This window comes from Gavialis gangeticus, unplaced genomic scaffold (genome assembly GCF_001723915.1).
Source record: "Gavialis gangeticus isolate Ggan-Ray unplaced genomic scaffold, GavGan_comp1, whole genome shotgun sequence".
Classification (NCBI taxonomy): domain Eukaryota; kingdom Metazoa; phylum Chordata; order Crocodylia; family Gavialidae; genus Gavialis; species Gavialis gangeticus.
In genome coordinates this window covers 11,971,635-11,995,911 of record NW_017729007.1, presented here as the reverse complement: position 1 = coordinate 11,995,911, position 24,277 = coordinate 11,971,635, and the positions used below count along the sequence as shown (strand labels likewise).

The window sequence follows — 24,277 nt, the reverse complement described above, 5'->3', positions numbered from 1 at the left end:
TTGACAGACAGACACACAGGCAAGGTGCTGACCTGGTCTGAGACAGTGGGAGAGGGTGCTGAGCTGACCTGGTGTGGTGGCAAGAGGTGGCAATTGGTGTTATCTGGCCACAGGCTGTCTGACCCACACCCATAACCAGCAACAGCAAGTCAAACGGCTGGTCAAAGTGGGTGGGCAGGGTCCCTATGGCAACTGGCCTGAGACCCCTGTGAACAGGGCATGCTCAGCCAGGCAGATGGGATCGGGCCATGGGTGGTGGAGTGGCATCCAGGAGTCATGTGGGGGCCAGGATCATAAGGCAGCGACAGCGTGGGACCAAGGCCAACACAGAGCTGCAACCTGCTCCCTGCACGTTCCAGCAATGAGCACCAGCCCTGTAAGAAAGGCCCAGCTGCTGCCCGTGAAATCAGTGCCTGCTGCAGGGACACACAGGGGAACAGACCCCACCTGGCCCTAGTCCTGCCTCCCTATCTCACTCCTGGACACCACTTCCTGTCACCCTGGATCCCATCCCATCAAGCCACCCAAGCACACCCTGCCCCCTGGGCCTGTCTCTTTAAAGTACCTGCCCCCCCTCCCCATCCAGTGCCTCCAGCACTAGGTACAGGGCAGACTGGCAGTGGCAGCCAGGCAGAGTCCAGCCACTGTGCCACCCCTGTCCCACTACATGCCTGGGTGCAGTGGGAATGGCCCACGCACCATGGCCCAGACTCCCCCTACACCTGAGCCAAGCAAGGCCAACTGGCTGCAGGCCCCATAAAATCCCTTGGCAGGCTTAATGTGGCCTGCAGGCTGCATTTTGCCTGCCCCTGCTCTAGTGCCTCTCTCTCAAGACCAACCAAACCCAAGCTGATGGTGGTGTCCAGACTGAAAGAAAAAAAAAAGCCAACCAAGGGAAAGCTCTGGGCTTTGTCCTGCAGTCTGCTCCTGCCCTAAAGTCCCTTGCCCTGCAGGGCAGGCAGGTGTGGAGGAAGGACCAGGTGGACAAGGCACCTCAAAAGTTTCATGCCAACCAGCTTCATAAGTGACCAGACTGATACAATCTAAGGCTTAGGTGACAAGAGAACAAAACACCATCAGCCTCTTCCCGAGACCTGTGGCAGGATGGGCAGTGGTGGCCTTAGGATCATTTGTGGCCCTCGGCAAGACAGTCATTAAAGCCCCTTAAAGACTAAATTTTGATGACCTATACACAAGTCAGACATTTGCCATTTCAATATCACTTTGCCCTATCCATGGAATTTATGAATAAGTTGAAGAAAGGACAAAGTTTTTAATAACTTCACCTCCCAAAAAAATTGTTGCAATGTTTTGTGGTCCCCTAAAGTGCGGGGCACCAGGAGGCCCGGTTTGCCCTCCCCTAAACCCGCTACTGCTCCGGACCAGCCCTGCGCCAGAATGGCCAGACTGGGCTGGCCCGGCTGTAGCACAGCGCGGCCTCCCCAGTGCAGGACAAGCAAGCACACGCAAAACAGCACCCACACGCCTTGCCTTGCCCCGCCCCGCGGGGTGAGGGACTTCAAGTCCACCCTGCCCTGCCCCGCCTCTCGGCCTCAGTCGCTCCAGCTCACGACACCTCCTCACAGCGTCGCCCCCGCGCATGCACACTCAAAATGCCTCGTTCAGCGTCTCAGGCAGACCAGACGTTTAACCATCACTGCACCCCACTCCACCCCCTTACTACGGCTGCGCAAAACGGCGCCACGCGCAGGAACAGCACGTGGCTGTCACGTGACTCGGGAGCGCCGCGTCACTGGCTGGCGGCTGCAGTTGGAGGCTTGAAGGCGGGAAGCGCGGCGAGGCCGCGAGAGGTGCGAGGTGATGCTGCGGCTCCTGGCTAAAGTCGTCGGCTACTTCTGGAGACGGGCGGACGAGGCTAGCGGAGGCGGCGGGCGGGCAGACGAAGGTGACCCCCGCTCATCTGGGCCCCGCCCCGGACGCGTATGCGTGCGGCTCCCGGAGCTGCGTGCGGGACGTTAGACCGAGACCAGGGCTAGGCCCTTTAACCCTTGTGGGCATGCGTGGTGTGAGCACCTCTCCCCAGCCAGGCGAGGATGGGAGCGCCGGGGTGTGCCCGGTCCTGGCGCGGTCCGCCCTCCCCCCAGAGCCCAGGGCCGCTTCCCCGCAGGACGGTCGCGGTTCCCGCCTCTGTCATGGTGGGGGAAGTGTTTAAGAGTCCCCGCCTTTGCCGTGCCCCTTTCCCCAGCCCTTCTTTGCAGCTCCTGCCTAGCGTCGTCTGAGATTTTCCCGCGGGGAGTTGCGCTGCCTCCGGGCTGCTGCAGAAAAGGACCTGACGGGTTACAACCTGACTAGGAGCCAACAGTGCTGGGAAATGGAGTCTTCTCTGCAGGCTAAATCGGCCCCAGGAGCCAGACTTTGCCTGCCCCTGAGCTAGAGTGGTCTCAGAGGTGATAGATGACAAAACAAAGAGAAACTGTCTCAAGATGCAGCAAGGGAAGTTTAGGTTGGATACTGGGGAAAAACTTCCTCACTAGGAGGGTAGTAAAACACTGAAACAGGTTACCCAGGGAGGTTGCGGACTCTCCATCCTTAGAGGTTTTTAAGATCCACCTAGATAGACAAAGCCTTGGCTGGGATGGTCTAGTTGGGGCTGGTCCTGTCTCAGCAGAGGGTTGGATTAGACCAGGGGCGGGCAGTTATGTCGGGTGGAGGACTGCTTACTGAGTTTTGGCACGCCATCGAGGGCTGCATAACAGGCAGCCAGGGACAGATATATATTAATTTTGTATGTTGTTTAGGGGCCCTGTGGGCCGGATAGAATGGCCTAGTGAGCCACATTTTGCCCACCCCTGGATTAGATGACGACCTATTTACGGTCCTTTCCAACCCTAATTTTCTATGATTCTGTTGCTCTAGGCTCCAACTTGCAGGTACTGTGGCACAGCCTGTGGGTGCGTGGCCGAGTGCTGGGCTTGTGGTGTGCATTGCTGTGGCTATTTAGGAGTATGGGGAGAGGCACTTAGCTGGGCTTATTTGAAGTCCAGTCAGAAGGCAAAGTAAATATTGTGATACCTACGAGCAGGTGTATACTGCAAGCTCCACAGGGTTGTAAGGCAGGGCAGCTCTCTGTCCTACCTGCTGTTGGATGAGCATTTCAATAAAGAAGGGAGGGTGCAGTGCAAACTTCACTACTTCTTTTTTTTAAGATGACAAAACTTAAGACAGACACTTCTATCTTTATTTCTTCTGGAGATGCAACACAAATATTTAACCTGTCTTAAACAGCTCTACTGATCTTCAACAGTAGCTTAGCTCTCTCAAATATTTTCAAGAATCCAGTGCATGTCTTGGGCTACACACTTATGTTTCTCTTTTTTGACAAGGCAGGCATTGCAAATGCAGGTCTCTGGTGCCATAAATATTTTTGGTTGGAAATGAAACCAAAAAAATGCTCAGCAACATGAACATAGGTCTATTTATCTGTACTGTTTGGGAAAGAAAACTTCTGTGGAATTGGAAGGTTTAGCCAAATTTGTTTAGACAGTTGTGAATTTCTACTCGCATGCTTAAAAAAAACACTGTGGAAAATATTTGTGTGGATTTAACTATCCTTTTTTGGTTTACTGAAACCAAAAACAAACTTTATAAAAGAATTATGCAATGAAAAATGTTACTCGATTATCGATTTTTATGATTCCAGATGGTATTAGTAATAGATCAGAATGAAAATGTTACAAAAATTATTTTTGTTTATAGCTATTTTAGTTTGTGTATGGTAGCCATAAAAAGGCTGTGAAATCATCCTTAAATGCTGATCTGAACTCATTTCTTAATAAGAATCATTGTTGACATTGGCTCAATGCCCTCTGACATGGTTCTATAACAACAACAGTCTTAGGCCAGGCTAGCAGAGAACAGAATTAAATTGCAATTTAAGATGCTTACTTTTTTATTACACAATTTAAAGAAAGATCAGATGTTTTCTTATTAATGTTTAAATCTCTCCTTCCTTCCACTTCAGATGAAAGAAAGTTAAAAACCTTAGAAGGAGTAGTGACAAGGTTTTGTCATGATTATGGCATGATAGATGACTTTATCTGCTTCACAAATGATGCTGTAATGAGTAGTATACCACTGAATGTTGGACAGAAAGTCATTGCCATTTTTGAAGAGGATAAAATATCTAATGGATTAAAGGCTATCAGGGTAAGAAACACATGAGTATAGTAATGAGTTTAGGGTTTTTTAGTATGTTCTATTTAAGTTGACTCTGATAAAGTTCTTTTGATATGAGTTAAATTAACTCCAAACTGAGTGTTAATTTATCGTTGTGGTTGGGTTGAATTATCACAGTGCTAGAGTGACTTGGATTATTGTAGTCCCATACTACCGAATTTGAATCCATACAAATTGTTGAATACCAAAACTGTTTTCAGTAACGTCAAAAAAAAGTTCAAAATCCAGGACAGAAAAGATAGGCATCTGGTTTACTGATCAGATACCTGGAAATTATCTGAGAACAAAACCTCATTTAAAAAAAAAAAAAAATGCATCCTGTTCAGCATAAGGATGTGAAAGGTCAAATAATTAATTGTTTATCTGATAAGTGCAGTGGTAACCTGTTAGTATACCAGTTATCCTTTAGCTCCTGGCAGGTGCAGTCTGGCGGGGAAGTGGGGAAGGGAAGCTGCACGCTGCCCCAGCAGAAATCAGAAGACAGCAGGGTGGCTGGGAAGGAGGAAAGAGTGAGAGGAGGACCTACCAAGTTCATGGCGGTAGTGGGGTGTGTGGCAGTTCCTTTAATTTTTCATGTTCCTCTGTGTTCCCCTTCCCCCCTGCCTTCGATTGCCAGAGGGGCCCCAATGCTCCCTCCTGATCAGCAGAGAACACGGTTTTTGCCTCCCCACCAATAGAGAAGTGAGCTGCAAGCCCAGCCCCTTCACCAGTCAATGGCGGCAGGGTGTGCAGGGGAATGTGTAAGATTAAAGGAGCCGTGGTGCACCTTACTTCTGCTGTGAATTTGGTAGGTCCCTACCCATATCCCAAAACAGCGGTTAATCATGGAGCCTCTGTCAGAGGCTCCACGTTTGGGAGCGGCAGGATGAACCTGGCTGGACTGAGCCGTGCCCCCTGCGCTGGCTGGGTGAGTGGGATCAGAGCCCGGGCAGCTTGTCTGGGGTTGGTGTTGGGGGGGCTCCTGGGGAGTGGGGTAGGTGTGGGGCCGGTAGATCCCGAAGTGCCAAAAAAAGTAATCTTCACCATAAAAAGATTGGAGACCACTGGCCTAAAGAAAATAGCAACAGCTTAATGACTCATCAATTAAGCAATTAGCTGCTGGGTCACAGGTGCTCCCTCCTCCCAGCTCAGGGCTTCATGTAGGCAGTGTTGTCCAGCTGGGCTTGCCTCTGCCCCCACTTCCCGCAATCAAAGGGCTCCAGGAACAGCTCCCAGCAGCAGCTGTGTCCAAAGCCACTGTGTTATTGATTAATCATTTAACCGATATCATTAAACAAATACTTTTTTAAGAGATACTTACATCCCTGGTTCAATATATAAAATGAAATTTCTACCCCGGTATAGGAATTTAGCATCTGGTCCTGCTGTGAGCCTTCATGTGAACCATCCAAAGTTGTATTCTTATGTCTGAAGGCTGAGTCCTTTACTTTGTGTGGATGAGCACACATAGTGTGGCCCTGATCTTACAAGAGGGTTCTGCATAAGCATGGTATTAATGGATCTTTCTTAACATAAAAATACAAAAGCAAAACAAAACTTAAAATTATTTTAAATGATAGATGCTTTAAGTCATTCTGCTGCACACTGGTACCTGATATTTATCCATATATTAAGACCTTCCATCACTATCAGAGTGCCTACAACGGTTGTGGTTGCTAGGACCACTGACTTTGTGCATCCCAGAGTGGTTAGGCCTGTTGTTTCACCAGCCCTGGGATGGAATTTAGTAGCTTTTCCCATTCTTTGACTGGGTCGTAGTAGATGTGGAGCTGTAGTTCGAACTTCTCAAGAGGTTCAGTTGGACTTAGCATTTATGACATCTTTCCCTTGGGAGCTCTAATCAGTGGCTAATAAAATAGCTAGATAGCTTTCTTTGAAGCCAAATTATTCAGTTTTCAGGGTAGGAGCACAGTAAAGCATAATTTAAAACTAGAGGTGCACTGATACTTCAGTCTGATATTGGATCGGCACTGATATAAAGAAAAGTGACTATATCGGAAATCAGCCTGATGTGGCTGATAATTTAGCTGGTAAATGCCCATACATGCGTGCAGCCACAGTGCAGCACACAGGCAGCAAGGAGCATAACCTGGCAGCATGAAAAGCTGCATGCAGCTGGTAAGTCTGTTGTGGTGAAAGGGGGGAAGGGGCGTGGTGGGGCAGATCAGTGCACTCCACATAGAGGGAGGGAGTGGGGCAGGGTCTGGGGCAGGCATTGCCCAGCTGGGGTGAGGTGACCATGGGATGGAGCTGCAGCTCATCCAGGTGGGAGCAGGGTGGGCTCTTGCCACTTCACCGCTCATCCAGGAGGGCACAGGGGAATGCGTGACCCAGATCTGTGCAGGGCAGGCTGCAGTTGTGGGCTGGGATGAGGGCCATGCTGCACTGCACTCAAGATGGGTGGTGCCGGCACTCGGAGTGGGGTACAGGGAGGGCTACAGTGAAACTTGGGATGACTGCCACTTCCCCCTCCTAGCGCCACTGCTGCCCACCCCAAGTGCAGCACTGCAGCCTGCCCTGCCCTACCCAGCGCAGATCTAGGGGCACAGGTCCCTACCCTTGTGCCGTCTCAGATGAGTGGCCAGAGCAGTGGCACAAACTGCTCCCGCCCCCCAGACGAGCCGCAGCTCTGTCCCGCCCCTGTCCCAGCCCCATTCCGTCCCTCACTGTGGGGGGCCTTGATATGCCCCCCACACCTTCTCTTCTCCCTCTTCTTCCACCACAGCAGGCTTACCAGGTGCACGTAGCTGCAGCTGTATGAGAAATTGGATTGGTATTGGCTGATATGACTCTTTAAAAATTGATTATCACTATCAGCCCCCAAAATCTGTCAGTGCACCCCTATTTAAAACTGATTTTTTTGATCTAATAAATAGTGTGTGTGTACACACAGAGATCTGTTTTTTGTAAAACTGTTGTATCTTTGACATCATCCCAGCTAGGTCAGATCCCTTTCATGTGTCCTATATCTCTTCATGCCAGCCTATTCTTCCATGACTATTTTGCTGATAATTTCTTCCTTTCCAGAAACCTTTTAAGTGATTGCTTTCCTTATGATTTATTAGTTGCTGATCTTGGCAAAACAAGCCTTGTAACATAACTGGTGCCTGTAAATAGAAACTTCACAGGTTGGTAGCTATAACCTTATTTTTTAGCCTGTTTTGAAATGTGGTCACTTTTTTATATTTCTTTTGGATATTTCATTCCTGTTGCCTTTGGTAGCTCTAGTACTAGCAGTGGCTCTTATTGCCTCTTACATGATCTGTTAGAGGCAGCTAGGCTGGTTTCTTTTTATTTTTGGCTGCTTCTTAAAGATCAGCCTGGAGGCTAGTAAATAAGGGCCTGTTATCTGTAGAAGATATTGAAAATATAGAATGGCAAAGTCAGGGCACTAGAAGGCTCTTCATGGTGTACTGGCAGGTGCTACAGATTTCCAGTGGTTCATGGATTGCAGCTTGGCTGTTATGTGGATCAGTGGTTCTCAATGTTTTAGACTCAAGACACCCATCCACAGCTTTTCTGAACTGAGCAGCACACCATTTCAAAAACTAATTCATTTGTTACAGTGGTTACCTCCTTGCACAGGAATCAGGCAGAAAGAGCCTGAGCCTAAGCCTGCTGTAATCTTCTTATTGCCTCACACCTGGAGCCTGAGCCTGTCCTTATCTGCTTATCTCTCACACTTCCTGTGGCACCCTTTTTTCCATGCTTAAGTGAAGGTTTAATGTGATGTCGAAATAATTGTGACTGAAGTTGAGAAAGATATGGAGAAATTTACCAAGTGTAAGAATTGTTTCTTGTGAAATAATGGTGCATGTGTTGCTGGAGGAACTACATACGTTAATCTGGTTCTCATTTTCTAATAGATCATTGTTTTATTATATAGAATAACTAAATCTTTATGTTGGTTTAAAAATCTATATATATAGAATTTTACAAGGCTCTCACTGTAGTCAATTTTTTATGAAAAAGCCCATCTCTTGGATGTTCAGACTGCTTCCAAAGATGCTAGATTTTCTTTTTTTTAGTAGCTTTTAATTTGTTTACAGTGATTCAGTAACCTTCAGCTGAAAGCTGCATATATTTTTGTGTGTGGTGATAGCCAAAATAATAGCCTAGTAGAATTTCTGGCTGAGGCAGTGAGCCACAGATGCTAGTTTTCCCCACTGGAGACTTGACTGAATCTTCGAATAACTGAAAGTTTCCAAGAAATCCTTGGGGGTTTTTTAATGCAGAATTGGACACAGTGCAGCTGTCAGCAAAGTGAAAAGGTTAAGAAGTTTTAATTTCCAGAGAATGAGCCATCTAGTTCGTCTTTCTGTGGCCTCAAGTATGTCTGTAGAAATGAGACCGGTTTCCTGATAGCTGTCTAATGCCTATGTTATACTTTGTGGAAACTTAAACAAGAAATATGAAAAAGCAAATTGCACCCTTCTTAAATCTGTACATCTGTCTTGGGAACAGCTAATGAGCTCCTGAAAGCCCTTTCTGAAATTTTGGCAGTTGAAGCAATCAGTTTTATGTGCTTGTTTTTCAAATTTTGAACTGCCATTTGTTGGACATCTCATTATATACTGGATCAAAAGATTTCAAACGTTACATGCTACTCTCCTGTCTCTGTATGATCCCTTTGGTCAGAGTAACAATAAGAGCAGTGTCTAAAGTAAATCAAGTAGTTCAAGTTAATCAAAAAATTAAACTATGTAAATATTCAATAATAATTTTTGCAAGTTACAAGCCCCACCTATGTGCAGAGCTTTGATAATTTCTGTTCGGCAAACAAAAGCAAATATAAAGGCAGTATGTTCCAATTGACTGGAAGAAAAAACTAGGAAAAGTCCATGGTTGTGTGTTTTTTGTTTTTTGTTTTTTTTTTTGTTGTTGTTTTTTTTTGTTGTTGTTTTGTTTTAAATCTAAATAAATATTTAAAGAAATCCAAGATAAAAGGAAGCCTAAAGCATAATATATCTTAAGAGAAGGAATCATGGCTGTTCCTGAAAAGATATTGCCAATATTAGTCTTAAAAGCAAACATCCTATGAGACTTTTTTAAAGCATTAGTTTGACTAAATGGGTCTCTCAATGAGAAAACTAAACAAGGCAAGTCCTGTAAGCAGTTTTGATGTCCATTCAACAAAGTACACTCCTAACAACTCCTCGTACCTTAATATACCTAGGGCTGACAAGTGAAATTCTTAGCGACCAGTAGTCTCTATTCTTTTTTACTTCCTGTCTTTCCTCCCATTCTGACGAGTCTCCAACTGTTTGTTGGAACACTGCAGTATTCTAGAAATGATTAAGTCTAATAATTGTCTGCGTCTTGAAGCTCTCCAAAGTCCAGAGAATATGAATCGGTAGTATGGTTAACTATGTGCCAGTTATGACACTGGGCCATGGAATAAGCATCATGTCTACAGCCTCAAGCCAAGAGCCTTTGCCTAACTAACACAGCCGCCTACCCCAACCCACCACCCTGCTGCTGGATGAGACTTGCCTAAAGCATCCCTCAGTGCCTGAGCCTTCACCTACTCCCTGACATCTGAGTGGCTGGCTCCTGTCATCTGCCCCTACCTTTCCCCTGTACAGGTCCAGAGAAAGGAACAGGAAGTATCTCGGTAACAGACTCTTTCTGACCTCAGATTGTGTTGCTGCCTGATTCCTGGCCTCTTGGGTTCCTGACTCTGCTCACATGTGGACTTGACTCAGCTCTTGATCCCCTGGTTTCCTTACCTGGCTTGTCCAAGCACCCTGTTTGCCTTCTCTGACTCCAGTTTGTACTCCCATCTAGTAACCTTGATCCCTGTTTGGCCCTCAGGCCTAACCTGCACTTAAGTAACAGGAATATATATATGATTTTATGTCACTGTCTGACAAGTCTTCAGAAGTGGGTAGTAAACAGCAGTGGCTTACACCACTGATTCTCAGCTAGATTGCTGCAGCACCCTTGGGTTCCTTGAGATCCTTTCATTGGTGCCATACAGTGTTAACGCTTAGGTGTACAAACATGACTCACAATATAAAATCAAAGATTTAAAATATGAATCTATAACATTTAAAATATTTTAACTTGCTGTGGTTCTTCTGAGTTCTTTGTAACAGAAGAATTGCTCTGTTGTTTTACTGTAGTCAAAAAATGAGTGAAAACTAATAGCTGGCATTTTCTAAGGGGTGCCTCAGGTCTAAAAAAGTTGAGAACCACTGGCTTACATACTTAAACTCTCTGAACCAAAAACAAAATGTGGGATAACACAAGACTCACTGATACTTCCAGAGTTATTTTCTTTTAAAAAAAAGAAAAATGGTTAATGAAATGAAGGACAAACTTTTGCAAAAAATTAATGAAAATGTTTTTTGTTTTTCATGGGCACTGTCAAATTTTCAGATATGTTACTCTTAGTGATACCTTAATGTACATATATTTTCATAAATTGTATAATATGAATAATCTTCAGAAAAGTAATTCAGGGTAAGTGTGTAGTGTTACGTTTAAAACAAGAAATTGAGGGAGCAGGTCTAAGAAAATGGCTTTCATACTTCAATTTAGAGATATGCTGAAGTCTAAAGTTGCAGTCCTATAAACTCCTGTTTAGCTGCTGTATAATCCTGGAGGTGCTTGAACTTCATAGGTGCTTCAATTCCAACCTCAAAGTTCCCTGATATCTAGAAGTTCTGTTTTTGCTCATGTCCAAAGCACCTCCATTTTGATGAGGCTGAGTAGCAGCACTGTTTAACTTGTGCCTAAGGCCAAGCTAGTTCCAGGAACTGTTTCTCCTTCTGAGTCTCCAGAGGGGCTCAGGCCAGCAGGTGTTCTTAGAGTATGCCCAGCAAACGTACAGGGTCAGGCTCCCTACAGAATGCAATTGGGAATTGTCTTCTGAATGGACACAGGTAATGCATAGGGCTGCCATAAGCTGTTCTGGTGTAGATCGCATTTGAAGCTTCATGTCTCCAGAGTGGAAGGAATTGGCTACCATAAGGTAGCTGATGATAGTTATAGCATCTCCCTGAATTCTTCAAACTGATCTAGAATATCAGTTTGCATCGGGGAGTAGCCAGGGATTAAGAGGAGACAGTGATGCTTTAAAACTACCCATGCCACTTCTCTACCAAGACTAGGTTGGCTGTTACACCTCGAGAGATCCAGCACAGAATTGCAGCCTGTGTTTTAATTAACATAAAATTGATATTTGATTAGAACATTAATATGAAAACATTGCTTATCCATATGTACACACAAACATTATCATCCACCAAGAAAAACCAATGATATACTTAGTACAGATTCTTTGCTCATTCTACAGTATCGTGATGCACCCAATTTTTTCAAATAGTGTGTGTGTTGGGGAGGAGCTTTGTTTTGAAGAAAAGAAAACTGTTTTGATTTCAACTGTAACGTTGAAGCAGATGTTAAAGCACTGCAGAAAATATAATTTGTTCTCATCTTTTGCTTTATTTTCTGTTTTGCTTCTACAGCAGTCTAGATAACTTTCCTTTTCATCTTTACTGTTAAATTACATTCACAGGTAAGGGAGATAAATTGAGGACTGTAAAACTAGTTATGGGTTTATTGTATGAGCCAAATGGGGGAGAGCTGGCAGGTCAATACAGCAGAGCCCAAGGACCACACCTGGAGTGTCTCTTCTGGGAGCTGGCCAGAGACTGAGTGTATCAGAGACTCTGTATATGGTTATCTTGAACTGATAGAAGAAGGAAGTGTGGGCTGGCTGTGGCAGACTCAAACCCAGGCACTCACAGGGCTTTGGGAAAGACCACGGTGTTTGTGTTCACCCCACATGAGAAGAAGTTTGCCTGGAAGAGTTAAGGACAAGAAACAAAAATGATGAGCCAGTAAAAGGACACACTGCCCCACTGAGGGGTGGGAGATGGGCAGAGAATGGCAGGGCTGTTGGGTGGGCAGCCAGTTAACTCTAGTGACCAGAGACTAAGAGGTATATAGGGATTTCTGCTTTCTGGTCACCTAGCTAGAGAGCTTCACCTCTGTATGTCTCTGTGGCCTTTTTTAAAGTGCTCCAGTGGGTGGGTGTAGCTTCACGCACCTGCATGGAGCTGAAGTGCTCCAAATTGGAGTTGGATTTTGAGCACATCAAATGAAGACTCACCATACCTGAATTTTCCACTCAAGTACACTTTTCAGTTTGAGAAGATTAAAAGTTTTTTCCAACATTTGACCCCTCTGTAAGTCCTTATAGGTGCTCATTAGATTGTAGTCACAGCCCTTCTTTCCTCTCCCCCAACCATGTCTTAGGATTTTTTTTTATTTTTGTTTTAATTCTATGTTAGTATTGCTCCTTTGAACAATCTCCTGTGGTCCACTTACCCATGAGCCAGTTATGAGGCTAGAAATATATATTACCAAATGAAGTGGGTAAGCTGTGTTAGGATGCATCTCAGGACAGCTGTCAGCTTCAAGTGAAATGCATGTTTATCCATCGTCCTGAAGCCTTAGCAGGTGGGACAATGTGTGACATTTTCCTGGGGCATGATGGGCCTGGTTCTGCACATCCTGATAATTTCCAGGAGTCATTCTCAGCAATCCTTTGATTCAAGGATGATCTCTATCACAGCTCATTGGTGGGTTGTGAGGTAATTTAAGATTCTAATCCTTGAGTCACAGATCTGTCTGCAGAAGTTGCAGGTATTTCTGCAGGGGAGAGTAGGCTGCAGGCTGGGATTCCTTTCCTTTTCCTTTCTCTGTTCTCTCTCTGCTTCAGGGTGCAAGATGTTTCACCTTGAAATGGGCTGCCACCTGGTTCAGGATGCAGTGCCATTGGAGTCATTGGGCAGCCACCTCCTCCCAACTTATGATGTCATCATCTGTTTTCTCAAGCTATGCATACAAAGTGTCCTTGTAGCATTTTTTCTGGCCACTGTGAGATCTTGGGCTGCTACTATGCTGGGAGTAGAGCTCTTCTTTTGGGAGCATCTGCACACAATATGCAGTCTAGCAAAGTAGGTGCCTGAGGATCACCAACTAAATGCTGGTAACATTGGCTTTAGCAAAAATGTTGGCATTTGTGCAGTGATCTTCCCATTTGATGTGGAGGATTTTACAGAGGCATTGTTGGTGATATGCTTCCAGGCTTTTGAGAATGACAATGATAGATCACCCACATTTCACATCTGTAAAGGAGAGTGGGAATGATGGCTGCTTTGTAGATCTGGATGTTGGTGACTTCCTGGAGATTGGGGTGAATAAAGACATGCTAAAGCAATTTCCCAAAGGAGGCATGTGTTTGTTGGATCCTGTTCTGGATCTCCTCAGCAACATTTTAAAGAGGTGGCTACTGGGGCAGGGCAAGTGCTTGACTACCTCCAGGGTCTTTCCCTTGATGGTAATTTGGGGAGGGGGTGTCACATTCATGGCCTGGGGTGGTCTGCTAGAGCACTTCAGGCCTTGCTTGCAACACTGAGAAGACTGAAGTTAGATAGGCTTCTCCCAAAAGATGCAGCACAGTCTGGAGGTTTTCCAAGGATGGTTGTTTTGAATATTTTGGTTTTCAAATGAAAATGTCCTAGATTGAAGGGGACTTCATTCATTTGGCATTCAGTGTCAATTCTGAAGGGAAGGCTGCGCTTAATTCAAACCAGGATGACTCAAATAAGTGGAGAGCAGAGTTGGGATGATGACACATCCTTGCTTGACCCCACTTTGGGTGACAAGTGGATCTGTTTCTAATCCACTACAGAAAAAAGGTCACAATCATCTGGTAGTGGTGGAGCCTCAGGACCTTGATGTACTTTTCAGTACATGCAGATCTGGCCAGTACTTTCCACAGGACTTTGTGATTGATGGATCAAAGGCCTTAGTAAGGTCCATGAAAGCAATATACAGGTCATGTTATTCCCAGCACTTCTTTGGATCTGGTGGGCAACAGATATGTCAGTTGCCCCATGAAGCTACACTGAGGTTCTAGCAGGACTTTCTCAGCAAGATGTAAAAGACTGCTCAGGAGGGTGCAGGAAAGGATTTTCCTGCTGTGGAAAGGAGGGTGATACTTCAGTAGTTCCCATATACAGACTTATCTCCATTCTTGGAGATGGGCACTACGTTGGCATTCCTCAGATCCCCTGGGATCTCTTTGTTTCAAATGTGAAAAATAAATTTGTGCAGTCCCAGTAGCAGTTCCTTGCTGCCAGCCTTGTAGATTTCAGCAGGTATACCATCTGGTCTTGGTTTCCTTTATACCCTGCCAGATTTATCGTAAGATAGAAAGGTTGGCAAAGAATCCCCTTTCAGGGTTTTGATGGATGGACTTAATGGTATCTGCCACAGTGAACTCATAGTTCAGGAGTGCCTTCAAGTGGTCTTTCCATCTAGCTTGGATAGATTCATTGTCTCTGAGGAGCGTTGAACCATCCTGCGATCCCAGGGAAGTTGGGCAATAGATGGCTTTTGTTGCTTGGAAAAAGCATTGTGTCACGTTTATGGGCATAGAGCTGGATCTCCTTGGTTTTATCTTGCCACCACTGATTTTTGTTTTCCCAGATCCTCCTTTGGGCTTTGGGGAGCTGTTACACCTCCTTCTGCTAAGCTGTCATCTTGCCAAACAGAACAAACCGTGCTCTTCCATTGAAGGAGGGCTTGGATCTTGGTGTTGCTGTCATTGAACCAGTCTTAGTGTTGATGGGTGGTATAGCCAATGGATTCAGCAGACCACAATGGTTTTAAACTCTTTCCAGAGTTCCTCAATGTTGCCTTCATTTCTAGACAGGGCACAGCTTTTCATGGAGATGCTGTTGGAGATCATTACAGACCTTCTGGTCTTAAAGAAACTTGGTGTTGAGAGTCCTTTGCATTGTTTTTGGTTGTTTTGGTTATTCTGAGCAAGCCGGATATTCATAATGGATCTGACAGGTGGAGATCTGTCCAGTAGCCCCTCACATGGCTCATGTGATGTGGACATCCATTCAGTTGCAGGTTTTAACTAACGTAGTTGAGGTGCCAGTTTAGGGCAAGGGTGTCAGGTGTCCCCAGATGGTCTTGTATTTGTGTCTGTCTAAAGATGTTGTTTGTGATGAAAAGACTGCTCTGTGCATTTGCTTAGGAGAAAAATGTTGAAGTTGGCTTTCTCTACTCCTTTCTTCTCAGTCGTGACACTCCAGAGTTTCAGATGACATCCGACCTGGTGTTCAAGTCACTGAGGAGAATGACTTCTTTGTCCTTGCGAGTATTAGTCAGAATGTGACAGGAGTAGAACTGTTCTTTGACATCAGCATCAAGCGTTGGGCATACACACTGATGACAGTGAGGTACTGGTTGTTGCTGAGTTTAAGCCAGAGGGCCATAAGACATTTGTCAATGCCCACAGGGAGTTCCATAAATTGACTGAGCTGATTCTTGATGGTGAAGCTGATATTGTGAATGCATCTGTCCTGAGCCAGTTTCCTCTTCCAGAAGAAGGTGTAGCCTCCACCCTCTTCCCACAGTTGACTGTCATCCTGTAATCTTGTCTCAATCAGAGCTGCACTGTCAGTGTTGTATTTCACTAGTTCCCTAGAGATGATGGCAGTTCTTTCTGGTTGTTTGTTGCTTTGATTTATCCATCAAGCTGCAACTAGTCCATGTTGTGAAAATCATTCTTATGATGTTTTCAACCCCAGAGAGCAGAGGGAATCCTGAATAGGACTGCTCAATGAGAGTAACAGCTGCAGAATCATATTCCTGTCTCAGCCCAGGTACAAGACCACCAGGCTACTGCACCACTTGCATGCAGATTCATGACCCCTTGGTTCACAGAGGAATTTCCAGGCATGATCGGGCCCCTCAAGCCCTGGAAATGCCTGCCTGTCTTTCCCTCCTTACTGAGGTGCACCCCTATGGTTTCTGGGGTGCATCTCTAGGAAGGAAAAGCCAAGTAGATCTCTCACAAGACTTGAGGGGCCTGATCCTGCCCAGGAATTCCTGGGGTGCACAGCATTGCGCCCCTCAAGCGCTCTGAGTACCTGCCTGATTGGCAGAGCATGGGCAGGTCCTGGCTGCCTGTACTCTGACAATAAGAATTAACATAGCCACTAAATAGCTGCACAAATTGATATCATTTTCATTGTTGCCATTATTTGTGGTGCCACAAGAGATGCAGACATCTGTTTATTTGACCTTTGTGCCATCATAAAAATGTTTGATGGCAGGAAGGTGATATCTTTTTCTACCCTGAAGTTTTCTTGTCCTGTGATGTGAGCTGTTTTTGAAAAATTAAATCCCTTTGTTTTGGTCTATTCCTCAACTGTCAGATTGAAGAAGAGGCTGTCAGATGGAAGATAAATATTTACATAATGATATCAGCAGTGACAGTTGAGAGAGATCAAAATTTATGGTCTTTCAAATCCACTTGCTTTTTTCTAGTGTTACAATTGTTTCAGGCTCCTTTCTATGCAAAACTAGAGTTTGTAGATCCCATTGGTTCCTGTCTTCTCTCCAGCTATCCCTCCAAATGAGGATAATGTCTGCCCGAGGCAGGAAATTATTGGTGAGTTTTAAGGTAGTTGAAGAGTCCAATGCATGCCCTTGCAAGTTTTTCCACAGATATGACAGGTGGTACCTTGGGGAGGCACAGCTGTTGGCCAGGATGTGTACTTTGCTGCTTCTACCATTTCTTGGCTTCCTGAGCAAGACGGTTCTCTTTGAAGTGGACTGTAGCTAGATGTATGGTGCAGTGCCATTGAGACCTGTTACCTGCCAGGACTTCCCAGTTTGTAAACTGAATGCCACCCTTAAGGTATGCTTTCAGGGTGTCCTTGTGGAGCTGTTTCTGTCCTCCCTGGATCCTATTACCATGACTGAGTTGAGAGAAGAGGACTTGCTTCTGGAGACGAGTGTCACACAGTGGCCAGCCCAGTGGAGTTGATGTTTCATGATCTTTGCCTCAGTGCTGGTTATGTTAGCTGCAGAAAGGATGCTGGCATTGGTGCAGTGATCTTCCTATCTAATGTGAAGGATCTTCTTGAGGCAGCTCTGATGGAGTCATTCCAGGTGCTTAAGATGGCTTTGATATGTCACCCACATCTCTCAACCATAGAGGAGCATAGGAATAACCACTGAATTGTAGACCAAGATCTTAGTTTCCATCTGCAGATCTCAGTTGGTAAAGTGGCTTTCTGAAGGATGTGCTGGCACAGCAAATCCTGCTTTCAGTTTCTACATCAAGACTGACTGACTGGAAGAGGTGCTTGCCAAAGTATGGGAAATGCTCAGTATTTCCCAGGGGTTCTCCACCAGTGGTAATTTGTGGGGGGAAGGGAGGTAGCTTGTGCTGGAGCAGGTTGATGGAGCACCTTTTTCTTCCCAATGTTAAGGGAGAGTCCCAGGCTATGATAAGCACCTGAGAAAAGGTCAGGGGTGGACTGCAGATTGGTCTGTGTGTGCAAGGGTAACACAGTTGTCAGTGTACTGAAGGTCAATGATGCTAGTCTTACTGACTCATTTTGCTGTGAAATTGCTGTGTACAACCAAGGTGATTCCACTTCCTGGTGGAAGTCTGTATGCATTCCTCTTGATTTGCCCCAAAAGGTATCTATTCAATGATATTTCTGTATTTTAATGTGTGCACAAATTGCTCATTTTAATTATATCACTGCTCAACAATCCCTTCTCTTGACTTCCATTATAGTTTTTCAGTATGGCTGCTTTTCCCCTATCCGTTCATCTTTCATGCTCTGACCTCTTTTTTCCACCTGCTTTATGCAGTTTTCTCACAAATTGTTTATTTCAAAAACTCAAGACCAGCCATTGTTGTGTAGGTGCTATTAGGGACTTCCCACTCCATGCCATCAACATCTTTCCTATGGTGAAAATAAGTTATGCTGCTTATTGGATGCTGTTCGCCTCTTGGGGAAGGGGAGAATTAAGAAGGTTGGAGAAGCTTTCTTGACATGGTATCAGCAGCTTATGGGGAACTCATGACGAGTGACACCTGTTGTGGTAGCAGGGGAAGGCTCTATGCCAGCAGCAGTGGCATGTTGCAGGGAGGAGTTTTTTCAGGCGAGAGAGAACTTCCTGTCCTAAGTTTCCCAAGTAGACTAGGAATCATGACTGCTTCCATGGAGTAGTAGTATTGGCTTCTTGCCTTAGCATAATAAACAAGTTAAATGTTTACATTAACATTCTCTGCTTGTAGTTTGTAAACATCAAACTGGAGCTATTTACCTGTTTAATCAAATGAAAGTACTAGTAAATCTTAAAAGTGGAGGCATGGTAGCATGTAGGAACCTTCTTTGGGAGCCAAGTTTCTTTTTCAGTAAATGTAAAATGGCCAGCTATTGCATGAATGTCCCTTTTAAAATTGTTTTTGTACAGAATGAATTGACGGCAGATGAAAAAAATAGAAGATTACATAACAGGAAATGATATAACTTCAGTGATGTATATACGGAATTAACAGAAATAATTTTTTAAAAAGAAACCTTTCAGGATATTAGGGGATACTACTTCAATCTTCCCTGTTGATCTCATTTTAAGATGGAACAGTTGATAGGTTAACACAGCGAGGGCAATCTTTTTGCTAGGCATACTATAAATTAAACCCTGCAACTCCCTCCTCCCCCCCACCCCCAAATGCCACTGTGATCTCCTTCCCTGCCTGTTCTGTTGCTCTGCTTTCTTCCCCCTGTCCTGTACTCCAAACCTGATAGGGAGCAGAAAGCAGAGCAGCATATCTGCCACTAGGCTGCCGCCTGCTTCCCTAATCTGCCATGCGCCACACAGAAGCTATCCGTGCCACTTGTGGCACTCATGCTACAGGTTAGCCATCCCTAGGTTAACAAACTGACAATAAATATTAATACTGAAGGAGTTAAAAGAAAAAAGTTTAAAAAGCAAATTACTTGCCTCTTACATGGTAAGTAAATTGTTAATAAATTCATGTTAATAAATTGTTAATCTTTCTTATAGGTTAACATCTTTGATAATTAAGCAGGTATATGCAATCAGGTAATGAATAGAAAGGATTTGATTTTTTTTTAAATACATTATAATACCTAAAATGTGGTGCCTGTTATTGGACAGGACAGTGTAGGTGTAGGTTACAAAATGGAAATATTAACTATGGGATTTATTTCGCAGGTAGAACCTGTCTTCAACAATTGGGATGATGATAGTGATCCAACTTGTGGTTCTTCTAAATCAAACACAAAAATGTTAATTGGCAACATTACATCTCTCACTGAGAGCAGTGGCTATATTAATCAAACCACCTTTTTTACAGTGGAAGAGGTTTGTGAAGGTATGTGGGTTTTGGAGGTCTTTTTCATAATGTTTTAGACATTCCAGAGGTGTCTTTGTTAAATGTGTTGAGCACCTTCTGAAAATGTACGTTTCTGTTGGGAGATGATTCCTATGAATGTAATGATTTGAATGAAGAAATGTGCTTGTTTATTTAGGAATCTGTTGGAAATTGAACTTTTATCTCTGAGAGAATTTCTCTTCGTGATTGGGATCATCTTCCCTTGCTCTAAATACAGATAATTTTACTGAGCAATTTCATAACATCCTCAGAAGTAAATATTTTGCAGTGGATATTATTATAAGAAGAAGAAGAAAGGCTACCCAGTAATTTCACGAGTTCCTTTTTAAGAAAATTGTGTACAGGCTGCATCCTACACTGATCCAAGAAGAGTTTTTTGCTACAGGCTGAAAGTTTGTGTGATCCTAAGAAAATAAAAGGTGGCTATCCATGAACTCAGGCACAAATTACAGTGGAGTGACACTTTAGGGCATTTATACACATGCTCTGGGGGTTAGGGAAGGTGGAGGGAGGTGCTTTAATTAGCACAGCTCCAAGACCTGTGCTAATTAAAAGCACCTGGAGTGTCAAATATATCAGTGTCCCTGCGCTGAAAAATGGCGGGGCACTTTGAACTATAGCTTGTTGAACAAGCTTATGGCCAGACCAAGGTTTGAGTCTCGGAGCATTGTGCCTTAAAAAGCAGGGGAAATATTAGAGAAAAATTGAATATTTTGACCCTCACAAGTTCAGCGTAAGATTAAATTCACAGACACATACCAAATGAACTTAAACTCCAGTGCGGATAGTCTAATCTGCATCCTGCCATGTGAAGCAAGTGATATATAGCCCTGTAATAAATGTGCTTGCAGCACATTTTTTACAGGTCAGTTTAAAGTCCTTTAAGTTGTGTCAAAATTGCCTGCACAAGATGATCTCTACACTCTTTGACAATGGAGTGCCCAGTGTCTGTTCTTAATAATTAAACTTACAAAAATTTTGCTGTTCTCTTAGGATTTGAACCTTATAAAGGCGATTGGGTACAAGCTGAATATTTTATTAATCCAACAACATGGAGCAGTGAAGCAGTCTCTATAAAGCCACTTAGATACAAGCGAATGGACAAGGTCTGTATTTGCATATTACTTTTCACTTATGACAGAGAAATAGCTTGTCCCATGCTATGGGAAGAAAAAAGGTTGTTGATGTTAGTAAGTCCACTATCGTAATATGTATTTTGATAATAAGTCAACATGGCATTTTTTAAACAGAATATTTGAAAAGGCAGTGTGCTTCAGTTTAAACCACATGAGGAATTTTGCCATTTCTATTGTTTGCCAAAAATGTGATGAATACCGGGTTCATGTTGGTTGTTTGCAGCTCCACTTCAGGTGTGGGCATCTAGAATTACATGTTCTTGATCCGGAACTAATAAATACCATGACTTCTTGGCTCTGGGTTTTATTATATTTGCTTTTATAATTGGAAAATGGATGCTTGAGTACATGGGTGGATCAAAGATTTCATAAAGAGGGGTGCAGGAACAAAAAGGAACAAAAATGGTTAGAAGTCTGAGAAACATGATATATGAGGAAAAGATAAATGAACTTGGATTATTAGTTTGAAGAAAAGAAGATTGAGGGGGGATTTAAGAACAGTATTCAAATATTGGAAGGGTGATTGTACTAGGGATGTAAGCAGTTAAACAATTAATCATTTAACTGATCAACTCAGCAATAAGCTTACTGGTTGCCATTTAGCCTGAAGTCTGGTGCAGTCCAGGATGGAAGAGGGTGGGAAAAGAAAGCCCTGCAGTGTGCCAGCAGAAACCAGAAGGCAGCAGAGCAGGAAGAAGGGGGGAGGCAGAGGAATGAGGAGAGGGAGAGGAGAGGAGCAGCCTGTACCCAGTGCTGGGAAGATTGGTGCTGCCATCAGTTGCAGGTGGCAGGAGAAGCCTCCTGTGATCCAGCAGGCAGATTGGGGGCCTGCACCCCCAGGAGTGCTGTGGGGCTCTGCCAGACTCCTCCCAGGGGTGTGGTCAGGTCCCTGATCTACCTGCCGGATCACAGGAGGATGCTCCTGTGGCCTGGGACTGGCACTGGGCACAGCCTGCACCCAGCGCTGGGAAGACTGGTGCTGCTGGCCCCAGCCAGCAGCAGCAGCAGCTTCCTGTCATCCGGCAGGCAGATCAGGGGCCACCTGCACTCCTGTGGAGGCTGTGCTGGACTCCTCCCAGGGGTGTGGGCCCCCAGTCTGCCTGTCAGATCACAGGAGGCTGGTTCTGCCACCTGGGGCCAGCAGCAGCACCAATCTTCCCTGCGCTGGGCGTGGGCTGTGCCCAGTGCCGGTCCCAGGCAGCAGCCTTCTGTCATCCAGCAGACAGATCAGGGACTGCACCCCCAGGAGGAGTCCAGCATAGCCCCACAGCCTTCCCAGGGGTGTGGGCCCCTGGATCTGCCTGCCAGATAACAGGAGGTTGCTGCTGCTGGCAAGTGACAGTTTTGCTTGTCATCACATTGAGGTGCAGTTTCCCAGAAATCCCTGCACCTATCGCCTTGAAACTTGGCAGCCCTCATGCTCTTAGAAGGGACTACCTTCCCTGTAAGTTTCATCTAAATCAGGCTAGAGATGACAAAGTTATAGGCAGTTTCGTGATTTCCCCAGTGTAGCCTATGGGCAAAACTGTTTCACTGTTTTAACTTCTCAACAAAACAAAACGGAACAGTACTTTCAAAACTAAACAAAACTCTAAACAAAATGCTGTTCTGTCGAAATGGAAGTCAAAGCCAAATGGTGCTGTTTCACATAGCCCTACTGATAAAGACCCTGGCTGCCTGGCCCTCCCTTTCCCACTCCCTCCTGTGCTGCTGCAGCTGGCCCTTGGAAGCTGTGCACCAGTGGCTGCAGCCCCTTGCTGGCTGCTGCCCTTTCCTACCCCCCTGCCCCACTCCAGAGTTCTGCTTTGGCCCCTGGCTGCTTTGGCACCTCACATCCTCAGAGGGTGGGTGCAGCCCCTCCAACATGGCAGAGCAGGGCAGGAGTGCAGGTGCTAGCCTGGGACTCAACACCCCCCTCTTCCCCCCCGCCCCAACTTTGCAGATCCCAGCTGGAGCCTAGCACTGTCATGCTCATCCCCATTCCTGTGCCCAACTGATTAATAGTATAACCTGTTGTAATTACAAAAGGTTAAATAAATATTTATTTAATCAGTATTTACATCCCTATATTGTACAGAGGATGGTTAATTTGTCCTCCGTAGCATCAGAGAAAAGGACAAATGGCAATAGTCTTAAATTGCAGCATGAGAAATTTAGATTGGATATTAATAACTTTCTCAATTTTTTTTTTTAAACATTGGAACATACTACTCAGGGAGGTTGGACATTTTGTTAAATCTGGTTAAACAAACATTTTCCTGGGTTGATGTAGTCAGAGATGGTTCTGCCTTGAGCAGAGGGTTGGACTAGATGTCCTACAATCCTTTCCAGCTCTGTTTTTCTGTGATTTTAAATAGACTACGTTTCCTCAGGACTGAAGAGATGCTGCATTAAGTAGTCCCAAAAAGCATAAACTCTCATTAATATAAGTGGTGCCTATTAAGCAAATGGGGTGTTTCTGCTGTGATATTAACAGCTCCAGAACTAACTCCTCATTTGCAAAGTTTCTAATACTACCCCTGTGACAGCTGCATCCTCTTCAGTATTTCTAGTGTTAAGTAGGCAGTTAGTTAGCATACAATTAACTAGTGCACAGCCAAGTTACGAAATGGATAGTGGCTCTTATAGGTAAAAGGCTCTTACCTGTTTTTAAGCAGTATGCAGATAACTAATGTTTTTAAAGAGTAAGAAATAAGCAACAAATTGGGACTGGCATTGAGTCATTCAGTTAAGCAAATAATGACCTTCTGCAGTATGTGTGTGTGTATATACAGAGTACGCTGTCTTTTCTTGAAATACTAATTGAAATACGGGGTTTCTGTTCTGTTCAGTAATCATTGGGATGCTTATCATTATGGCATGCATATTGTAAAGGTATAGCACAGCCATGTAATTTTATTTCCCTGTAAGTTAGGCATGTGACATTTGGTATGTCTCTGTATATGATGGTTACAGGTTCGTATTTCCAGTGTTTCTGGAAGAACTGGTGTTGTAGATGATAGCATATTTTTCACTCTGGATTCGCTAAGACTTCCTGATGGTTATTCACCTTGTAAAAATGATATGGTCAATGTAGTGATTGTGGAGAGTAACCAGTCATGTTACATTTGGAGAGCACTCTGCATGGCCCCAGCAGACAAGAATGGGTAAGAAGACATTTCTCATGTTTGGAATAAAATCTCTTTTCTTCCACCTCTTAAAACAGGATTAATATATAAGCGCACAACTTCTGATGCCTATTTGAAAGGAGCCACCTGTAGGCTCTACACAGGCAATTCTGATGACAGCTCATTTTAAGCTGGTTTAGTAGTAATTTGTGTTGGCTACAGGCAGAGCTATATTTGAGTATTTGTTTTTATCTTTGATACCACTAGCAGCTTCCTGCAGCAATATAACTATACAGCTGTTTAATGTCCTCACTGTTGTATCATTTGACATTCTGTACAACCATACATTCACTTGTATTTCTTCTTAGTTTGCTTATAAATTAGCTTAATCTTTGGCTTCCTGATCAAGTCTGTGCAGTAAATTACTGTATTTACTGAAATCCAAGATAAGGTTTTTTGTTTTTTGGGTTTTTTTTTCCTCCCAGTCAGAGGAAGGGGGAGAGAGCCTAATCTTGGATTTGAGTACTGGCTTGGGGCCAAAGCCAGAGCTCAGCTGCCCAAGACCTGAATGGCTTGTT

The 24,277-nt window shown here is 44.5% G+C and overlaps 1 protein-coding gene across 3 annotated transcripts in view; it reads left to right on the top strand.

Annotated features, from left to right (window-relative positions):
- The first annotated feature begins 3,986 nt into the window (after nucleotides 1–3,986).
- Nucleotides 3,987–24,277, top strand: part of MOV10L1 (Mov10 RISC complex RNA helicase like 1) — a 77,897-nt gene continuing 57,606 nt past the window's right edge. For 2 of the 3 annotated variants that reach the window (XM_019509311.1, XM_019509310.1), the window contains exons 1-4: nucleotides 3,987–4,167; nucleotides 19,276–19,435; nucleotides 20,450–20,562; nucleotides 23,548–23,738. In XM_019509311.1, coding sequence (XP_019364856.1) covers nucleotides 4,042–4,167; nucleotides 19,276–19,435; nucleotides 20,450–20,562; nucleotides 23,548–23,738 — 590 coding nt within the window. In that variant the 5' untranslated portion in view covers nucleotides 3,987–4,041. Of the gene's footprint in view, nucleotides 4,168–19,275; nucleotides 19,436–20,449; nucleotides 20,563–23,547; nucleotides 23,739–24,277 lie in introns of those variants that run through there. The other variant, XM_019509312.1, reaches the window with a different exon arrangement.